Source organism: Takifugu rubripes, chromosome 1, assembly GCF_901000725.2.
Source record: "Takifugu rubripes chromosome 1, fTakRub1.2, whole genome shotgun sequence".
NCBI classification, from domain to species: Eukaryota; Metazoa; Chordata; class Actinopteri; order Tetraodontiformes; family Tetraodontidae; genus Takifugu; species Takifugu rubripes.
The window spans coordinates 16,131,528-16,141,280 of record NC_042285.1 but is presented as its reverse complement, the minus strand read 5'-3'; the positions used below and the strand labels follow the sequence as shown (position 1 = coordinate 16,141,280).

Sequence of the window (9,753 nt, the reverse complement as noted above, 5' to 3'; positions counted from 1 at the left end):
GATGGACGTGTGCTGATGAGCGCACAACTCTGAACATCAGTCAGATCTGCTAAACTAAAATATTAATGCTAAATAAAAATGAGTTCACTGCTGCAAGGTCAGAAACACTAACTCTTTCAATTTCTTTTGCAACAGAGCGGCAAAACAGTACAAAGCCTAATTCAAATTCACTCACATCAACTTTACTTTTGTTGTACATATATTCTAATGTAGCTGGTGTATGTTATTTATTGAAAATAAAATACAAACTTTTTGTTAAAAAGTCATGCAACATAAAAACATAGTGGTCAGAGATATTCGTGGGGTGTACAAATACAAATACTTCCATTAAAATACTTCCTAGTTAATTGAACAGTTCATACTGTTCTAATATAAATTAAGCGATGAAAAGTCTCGTTCTGGACCCACAGATCACCACAGGTTAAGTGTCTAGTTAAATCAAAACACATAAACAGCAGCTAATTAAGTAAAGCACACAAAGTTCACTCAAGTCCTTGTTGCTCAGTATGAGCAGAGTTAATACTCCAGCGAGCTTCGCTGAAGAGACAAATAAAAAGAAAAGCTTCACATCTATCTCTTACTATCCAGTTGTTGCTTCCTGTAAAGGTTCAGGACCAAATCTCTGATTTCATCTCGTTTCCGCCGCACCTGCTGCCGTGGAAACCATCGTTCTAAATGTAAAGGCAGGTCAAAGTGCACCACAGGGTCCTAAAAGCAGAATCAAAGGCAATTCAATTATTATTTACAGGTCTTATTAGGTGATTTGACTTTGTGTTTACTGCCTTGACAAAAGTGCAGAATTTCAGTTGAATTTTACCAAAACATGAAGGCTGCTCAGAAAAGACAGCAAATTTAAAGGCGCTCCCTTGTGTTGAAATTAGGTGATGTGGAATTACTGCTGCTGTATAACTGAGCACCTGCAGGTAAGATAATTGTCCACTAGAGGCACGTCAAGTATTTTACCTTTAAAAAACTCTCAACATAGTGCAGCAGGTAAAGGCCACAGTCACTGCTGTTGTCCTGCAGGGGTACTTTACAGTGGGAGCTTTGCATTTCATCTGCTCCAAAGTCTCTGGATGAACCACGCCGGACCTCCCATTCTGACTCCAAATACCTGAGACAAGCAGACATTACCTCCAGCAGAGTGTGCATACACACTCAGCCACACACGGAGTCAAAACATACTTACTCTCGCAAGAGTTTGAAGACTCGTTCATGAAGAGAACGTTTTAAGGAATCCATAACAAGAATACACGGCCTGCAGGAAAGGAAAAGGGAGTTTTGTCAACACCAGCAATCACGTGTCCTGTCTGAACAGGGCAACGAGTGAGAGGACCCTAACAGGGCGTCCAGGGTCCCTAACAGGGAGTCCAGGGACCCTAACAGGGGGTCCAGGGACCCTAGGCCACCCTCACAGGTCCAGTTCATGTCACAACAGTATAATTATAACATGATTGACCAACACATATTGTGTAACATCACAGCCAAAGGAAAACCTTCATTGATATTAAGGCTGCTTCGTTTTTAAGTCTTTTTTAATTTTGTAAAAGATGACGGTGTCTGAAACGGTGGCCTATATAGAGTCAGTGCAGTGGAAGAGCATCAGACCAGAATCACTGACCTCTTACAAACTGTTTTCTTCTGGAAGGTTCCTTCTGTGCAGCTCTACAAAGAAAGATTCACTTTGACTTTAGACAATCAAAACACAACTGTCCATTTTAGCTGGAAAATTAAATGAGTTTTAAAAGACTGTGTTCTTACCACTGGGGCAGGTTTAATGCCTTTAGTTGTTTTAGTTTGAGTGTTTTCTGGAACACATGAAACCAAACCATGTCAAGAGATGAACACATTAAATGTAAAATTAATAACATTCTCTTGTCCCCTCAGTCCAACATACCTGACCCTGTGTCCATAATTCCACAGCGCATCGATGGGGGTGCTGTTTCCGTCTCATCATTCGGAGCCTCTCGATCTGGTAATTCACAGGTTAGGCTCTTTCCTGTCTGACAATCAGACATTGGACCTTTCCAAGCCTCAATTTGTGGCTTCATCAGTCCAGGAAAGCAAATAACCACTAAATACCAATGCGCTCTAAAGAGAAGAAAAGAAATATAATGTGTAGCAAAAGATAGAGGCAAACTGTGGAAGATGTCACTGATTTTAAACTTACTCCTGATTGACAGGCACAAACAAAAAGTCCTTTTTAAAAATGTCCACATGCCGTGTCCACGTCTTCACTCTTTGGTGCCGTCTCTGTCTCTGACATCTGATTGAGAGTGAAAACAATGGTTTAAAAAAAAAAAAAATCTTAGAAAACATTCCCAAAAGCTTCCCAGAAGAAAAAAAATAAACGAGTACAGCATTGAAGACGTTTTCTTTTCTGCTGCGGTCACTTACGAGTCCTTGATGCTGCCTTCGCTGGCGTTATCCCTCCGCGTCAGCTGCTTGAAGAAGAAACTGCTGAAGATGTGGCAACGCTCGGTCACAGCTGCAGCAGCTTTGTGGAGGAGGTATCTGGTTCACAGTGACACATCAACATAGCTCAACACTGGCTCTCGTCTGTTTATACACCTCTCAAGAGTTGGAGATGAGGTTACTAACTTTAGGTAAAAGTCAATGATAACGTCATTGAGGAACAGTCCACTGTCGAGACACTGAAGGTCTTCCATTGTAACAGTTATTCCCCCTTTCAGTGGTGGAGGAGGAAACTGGATTAATCTGAGCAGAGACAGAAGGGTTTAGTCATTTGTCAGCACACAGCTTGACCAGGAGTGGAGCATTTTCGGCACACAAATCTCGATATGAGCGAATGGAGCACACTTGCCTGTGAGCAAAGCTCTGATGTCTATATTTAATCCAGCTGGGGTCTGGTTTACACAGGGACATGGAGTAGGATCCTTTGGTTCTACGATGGCACAGGGTGTACATGGACGTCGGTTCCTCTTTTGTCTTCAGCAGGAGAAAATACGCACAGTGAAAACAAGATTGAGGCTGCAATCATTTACCTTTGGCAGACCATGAATAGTTCATTATTCTAATACCAGTAGGGGTTTACACTAACTGATGAGGTAATCACTAACATTTTTAAGAGATCACAGACGGTGGCAGGACTTACCGCAGCAGGAGATTTAACCTCTTGTTCTCTCTCTTCCTCTGCTGGCTGGAATTCTGTCTCAATCTCTCCTTCCTCCTCCTCCAGGTCCTGATCCATCCTTTCCTGAGAATCCCCTTCAGCTGAATGAGGGGGGTAGGGTTTTGGAATTGGTCACAAAGTAGACCATCATGGTCCTTGTCAATCTTCTCTAGACCCAGTAGACCCAGTAGGTGAGAGTCCCTCCTAGTTCTTCTGATCAGCTCTATGCTGTCATCCAGGGAAAGAAAAGGTGCCTCAAAGTCTTTCAAAAGTTGGATATTATCTGCATCACCCGGAAGAACTGATTCTTGAAGACTGTTGAGACAGTCAATATCAAGGAGAGACCGAAATAATGCTCCCTGCATTCCCTCCAGAGGATCCTCCATACTGAGCACAATGAAGGGGCTCGCCTTTTCTGTAAAAACAAATAAAATAACTGTAAAAATGCACTTTAGATGCATGTTTTAGATTTTTTTTTAAAACCAATGAAACTGTCCACAAGTGTCTTTTTATCTCAGTTCTATTTTTCGGACAAAAATCCAAGCGTATTTATTTACCAATATCGTTGTTCTTGTCTTGTTTTAGACACAGATTGAGGAGGTTCCAGTGGACGGCTTCAGCCGCGGTTTGGGACACACACAGCATGAGGACAGTAGGAGGAGAAGGGTCCTTATCACACCTAAAGTAAATGTCCTGGGCCTCCATTTCCTGCTGCTCCCACACGCTGTACCTGCGCAACTCTTTACGCTCCAGTGACAAAACCACCTCCACCTGTTCACTGTTGTCTGGACACAGAAGGTGGTGGGGTTAGAATCACAGGTTCAGGGCTGTTTATGTACAGAACTGTGAATTCTGATCACCGACTCACACTAAACCAAATCAAAATCACAATAGTGCAACAGGTACACAAGCAACAACACATAGGAACTGCCATCGATGTTACAAACTTAATCCGAATGACCAATTTTAGATTTAAGAATTTTACAGGTGCAGAGTCAAAAATCTCGATCGATAAATTCTTTTTGGTTTAAGGAAAGATTAAATATGGAGTAACAAAAAAAATGATGCAGAAATCAAAAGGCAAAAAGAAACAGTGAAAAAGAAAACCCCTCAGTTCAATTTTCTCACTGGAGGGTGATTTTACAGGCTTAAAGGTCTAATCCAGCGAATACTATACTTTAGCATCTGAAATAGACCAGTAAGCTTTGAGTCGTCAGCGTGCAGACAGCACAACCAAAACAAGGTGCTCATTTACAGAAACACACACAGACAAGAGGTCACAGGCAGGACACAGCTCTTTGCGAATGCTGATTATATAACTGACACCTATTTACTGCAACAATACCTTTCAGAGGGATGATGAAGTTTTGGTCTGTTAACTGAGAACAGAGAAAACTATTATTCATTGAATTTAAAATCATCAGCAAATAGGTTATTATGGGTTAACTTAAGATACCTTGAGGTTTCCATTGGATTTTGCATGGAAATCTCCACAATAGAGGCTGGAAAAGGACAACAGCATGGACCAGTCTTTACTGGGGGGAGAGATTGCCACTGGAGGAACATCAACAACAGCCACAGCCAACAGCTGCAACACAACAATATTATTATGGAGATTATTTTGGAAAAGAACAAGTAGAGAAATGAAAAAGAAAGAACAACTGTGCAATAGAACAATGACTAGCAAAGTTCAGAAATTACTTCAAATGACTATCAAAGAAAAAGAAATGAATGTATCTCCTATTTTAGCTAATGAATGACTTAAAGAAGAAAGGTTTACAAATGCGCTACTCTTCCGCCATCTAGTGGTAGAATTCAGAATGTGTTTTCTTATTATTTGAGGTATTTTAAAGAGAGAAAGTCAAAAGTTCTTTTTTAAATATGTTATTTAAAAAAAGAATCAACCATGCAATACATTATGTGACTAGCTTTTTTAAAGAAGGTTAATTTATTTCAATACAATTAATTATTTATTTTTTTTAAATTATTTTAGTGCATAACTAGACTCCAGAATCAAATGTCAACTGATTTTAGTTTTTCTGGTTTGTCTTGACATTCTGAATGAATTAAATGTTCATACGAGTTGGGAAAAGTTGGGAAAAGTGAAAGAATATATATCTCAAAAAGGAGAGTGTCATTTAATCTTTTCTGAAAGGTTTATATGCTAAAGGAACACATGCCAACCTCTGTGTCTTCACTATCAGACACCTCTTCTTGTTGCTTTGCTTCTTCTGGGGACATTCCAGCATCTCCTATAGATACCTGTGTGTGGACCATTTGGCTGCAGCGTTGAGGAACGTCGCAGCGTTTCACTCCCTCCTCCTCATCACTGGACAGTACAACTGAAACAAACACAACACCACTGTAAAAAGAAGAGTCAACACACAAATCATTCGCACTATAGCAGAAGGAGGAAGAAGAGCGCACTCACTGGGTTCAGTTGGGTCGGTGTTGGCTGGACTGCCAAGAACGTCTACAGGCTCTAAACTGGACCCAGTGATTGGGAGCAGAACTTCAGTCAGATTGTTAGCTCCCACAGTGAACTGTACAATGCTGTTGTCCAGGTTGTTCAAATGTAGATCTTTGCTGTTTTCATGAACCAGAGCCGGTTCTTCTCTTCCATCCTCCCCACTATCATCGAGGAGAATACTCGTAAAATCTTGGCTTTCATTGATATTTTCTCCTAAACAAATATGAGAAGGAGCTGATCTTCCCACTCTTCTGCCCAGTGTATCTTCCTGCAGGTAGACATGAGCAGGAGATGAGGGTCCTTCTCTTCCAGTCTTTCCACTCAGGCGAAGCACGCTCAGTCGGTGGCGTTTGGGTTTGCTGGTTTCATTGCAGTTGGCTTCTATGTCGTGTTTTTTCCTTTTCTGTCAACACAACATAAAATAACACATATTAATACAGGAAAATACAGGGTAACGCATCCAAAGAAAGGATTATAGCATTGTAAGCTCAGTTGTATCAATTTCTTACGCTAAGCACGGCAGCTAAGAACCTTCCTCTTAACCACCTGTATGTACTAACCCAACTGTGCAGGATATTTTTGTCTCTGATGCCAGAAGGGGTGAAGTCTTCACGGCCTCCTTTGTCCTGAGCAGGCTCCCAACTCACTGACAACCCACAATCGGAACAGAAGGAAAATTAAGTGGTCACCTTCTTGCTCTACATTTCTCATTGTAGAACTATGCTGAACGTAGCCCACTTGCCAGCAGAACACCAACTTCAGCCCATTTATAAAGCCAGGCTTTAATAAAAAAATCAAGTTTCGACAAGTATACACACCAACAACTTCAGAGAAACGGTAGCTCCCTCTGAAGTCCTGGCCGATGATCACCTCCTCTAAATCATTTTCTTGATCATTACCTGCATCATCCATATTCTGTGATTTTCTCTGCAGCCGTGACCTAAAGATGTGAAAGATTTGACAGCTTATGATCACCGTTCAAACATTTTCTCTGTTTACAAATAATGCTTCATACATTTTCAGAGTTTCTCTAAATGCCCCATAATTAAACTTTAGGTTCTATCTGGAAAATATACAGTTGAAAACAAAAGATCTGCTTCCAAAACTATAAAGCAAAAAGTGTTGATGCTCGTACCAAAGGCAAACTTCTCTTCTGACAGTGGGTCCTACCTTGAGGAGGGTAGAGAGGGTGACATCTGGGCAGGTCGAGGTTTTAAATTCCTGTTGTCATCGTGGGCCATCCTCTGAGAGGCCCTCCTGTCTTTGCAGATGAAGCCCTCTTTGCACTGCTGATGCTCCTTTTGTCCTTGTTTGTGTGAGCTATGTTGCTGTTTGATTCTCTCTAAGTAAGGCCTGCCCTCCTTACTCTTCAGCACATCTGTCAGAATCAAAAAGGGCTCCTTGCTGAAACAAAAACAACTTTTTAGAATTATGTTTTCTCTGCATCCTCACGACCACAGGTCAGCAAATTAACGAATGCTCGCTGTTCCAAAGGAGTGTTGGCGAGTACAGATAAGCAGTGTGTCTCTGTTTGATAAGCGTTCAGCTTTTCCAAGTTCCTGTGGTTATTTAACACAGACTAACAAAATAATTTTTTTAAATGTTTTCATTTTGTTGTAATGTGTTCTAATATTTTTGAACACGTCATACATTTTGTTTTGTTGTTAGAATGAAATAATATAGTACAAGCTCTGTATTATATATATATATATACTGTATATACTGTATATATACACATACTGTATATACAGTGTATATATATATATATATATATAATACAGAGCTTACACACACACACATTACATACACACACATACATACATACATACAATAACTAAAACTGCTGATGCAACTAAACTATAAAAGCACTCGCACAGACCTCCACTCAGCAGCTCCCCCCCCCCCCCCCCCATACAGTGACATACTCCATAGAATAGTATTTACATGATACAGGCAGTGATAATATGTGATTACGTGACATAGTAGGTTGCTTTATGATTAAGCCCCTTGGCTTTGGATTTTGGAAAGGCCCTCCAGATGAGCCCCTTAACAGCATATTAGACAAATGCTTGATGTCATATAACCTCCTTGACAGGTAAAAAGAAAAACTGCACTCCAAGCTGAAAGGATAAATGTATACGCTCCTAGGCCTTAGGACTTGATAAATTACCAAGAAAATGCATAAAACACCCAGAAACACAGAGACAATACAGACCGTTATAGTGGGAATAGAAGGCAGTTGAATTCGAATGATCTGAAAATCATAAATTAATATCCTGGTGGTTTTATATATTTCAGTACATCTAAAAATTAACATTTAAATAGACAATAACTAAGAGCTGGTTCTAATTTATTTAATGCTGTAAGCCAACAGACAATACTGTCGGTTTCAAATAACGGGCAGAACTGAAACAAAAACATGTCTTCATCACTAACGTAAGACAAAAATCTAAGAACTTCCGTCTGTGCCTGCTTACCTCATCATTTCCTGGATGTTCTTGGCGACCTGGTTGTGTCCAAACAGCGCACCTCCATTTGTGATTTGTAAATCACAATGCCTGCTTCTGAGACCCGTTGATTCTGTCCAAGAAACCTACAAAAGTGACCAAAAAAAGAGCATTACAAAACAATCCAGAAAAGCCATGCTATGGGAATGTGTTAAGAAACTAACCACAGACAGGTACGTGTTTTTAACCTTCCCACAATCTGATTGCACAGGGATCCTGAAAGGCTTTTCAATCTAAAAAGCTCATTGGCAGGTTAGCTTAAATAGTTGTAAAATAGATGCCCAAGTCAGAAATCAGAGTTTTGGATTGGCGAATGACAACCTGTGGGTGACTAGTGTATTTAAAAAAGACTAGCATCCGAAAACATGAATCTAATACTGAAATTGTGCCTTAAAGAGGGCGCATGTCTTCAGCTATGGGTGAGACATACCTTTTCATCCTTATCAACAGCAAAAGGAAGCTTCAAGGCTCTTTTCTGCTCCATTATAGCCCATTGATTGGAAAGGCACAGAAAGACCCCTGCAAGAAGCAAAATGGATGCTGAATATAGTAGTTTATCAAAATTGTGTTATTTCAACTAATAGGATATACTTGTTTGAACTAAATGTTTTAGAATAAGTTGTTTGTCATACAAGAATGAGCACAACGTGCAAGCAAGTTTGCTATATTTATTGTAAATTTGTCTTCAGCCAGTTGGTATGTTTCCTGAAGCCATGCACATTACATTGGTCTCAGATTTGGCTTTATGAAGGGTGAAATATATTAAATGAAAACACCATGTAAACACTGTCTTGGCTTAACTGTTGTTGTGATTGTTTGCTGGTTGATGGAAGGTTCTGCAGTGGGGGACTTTATGTGCAATTATCTCTACATGTTTTGAACATTTTATGCTGATGTGACCTGTTTAATGGGATAATTACTCAAGTAAAACTAAAACTAAACATTAAGTTGTAAAAATTGTCAAATAACCTGTGTTTGGGCTATATGCTCAAACAAAACAGTCGTGTATACTCGATTAATTTGGAATTTAGATGTCTGGAATAAATGTGAGATAATAAACACTCAAATGTAGCTATCCGACAAAGTAATATACATTTAATGATACAAATTAAGCAAAAATAGGGGAAATGCTATGGTTACCATTAACAATAATAGGACAATAGGAAAGTCACAATGGGTAATTAGACACAAAACAAGTGAAACACTAGGTTGCAAGACACACAGGTTTTATCAAATTAACCTCAGACTCTTCCAATAATTGCTTATTAATAATACGGGTTTTTTTCCCCCCAGACTGTTCTGACACCGATGCTAAAATCCTTAAAAGTGAGCAAGGATTAGCCGACGCTGCTAGCTACATGGATGCTACTTTGTCCAACATGCTGCTAGTCTTAATGATTCACCGCTTATCCCAAACCAAGGGATTCACTGCATGTTAGCAGAAAACATGGAAATTGTGACCTACTTGTTTCCCATGCCGGTGCTACTTGCACATTGCCAGTTCTTGCTTTGTAATGTGTGTGTCTGTTAGCTGTTAAATATGCGTCCTCAGCAACATCCGCAGACGGCGGAAGTACAACAATAAACGGCGAGAAGTTCAAATCCAGATAGCGACACATTTGCGATTGTGTGAGGCCTTGAGG

At 40.0% G+C, this 9,753-nt stretch overlaps 1 protein-coding gene across 3 annotated transcripts; it reads right to left on the bottom strand.

The window, feature by feature from the left end:
* Positions 1-2,498: 2,498 nt before the first annotated feature.
* Positions 2,499-9,694, bottom strand: LOC101079643 (uncharacterized). 3 transcript variants are annotated; one of them, XM_029840053.1, is made up of 16 exons: positions 9,576-9,693; positions 8,541-8,629; positions 8,275-8,367; positions 8,081-8,196; positions 6,774-7,007; positions 6,422-6,543; positions 6,164-6,249; positions 5,565-6,006; positions 5,318-5,475; positions 4,590-4,721; positions 4,479-4,512; positions 3,691-3,918; positions 3,116-3,548; positions 2,825-2,949; positions 2,602-2,718; positions 2,499-2,514 (listed from the first exon to the last, which is right to left on the bottom strand). In XM_029840053.1, exons 4-15 carry the CDS (start codon positions 8,086-8,088, stop codon positions 2,714-2,716), a joined length of 2,007 nt encoding a protein of 668 aa, XP_029695913.1. In that variant the 5' UTR covers positions 8,089-8,196; positions 8,275-8,367; positions 8,541-8,629; positions 9,576-9,693; the 3' UTR covers positions 2,499-2,514; positions 2,602-2,713. The 3 variants fall into 3 exon arrangements, with proteins under 3 accessions (XP_029695913.1, XP_029695907.1, XP_029695920.1); XM_029840047.1 differs by lacking the exon at positions 8,275-8,367 and having other exon boundaries at positions 9,576-9,694; XM_029840060.1 differs by lacking the exon at positions 8,275-8,367 and having other exon boundaries at positions 6,774-7,003.
* Between the last annotated feature and the right edge of the window lie 59 nt (positions 9,695-9,753).

Coding starts and splice junctions, on each gene's coding strand:
- LOC101079643 (XM_029840047.1), bottom strand. CDS start 8,594: ATGGAGCAGAAAAGAGCCTTGAAGCTTCCTTTTGCTGTTGATAAGGAT. Junction 8,197..8,540: donor CTGTTGATAAGGATGAAAAG/GTATGTCTCACC, acceptor TCACTTTTGTAG/GTTTCTTGGACAGAATCAAC. Junction 4,722..5,317: donor CTGATAGTGAAGACACAGAG/GTTGGCATGTGT, acceptor GTTGTGTTGCAG/CTGTTGGCTGTGGCTGTTGT.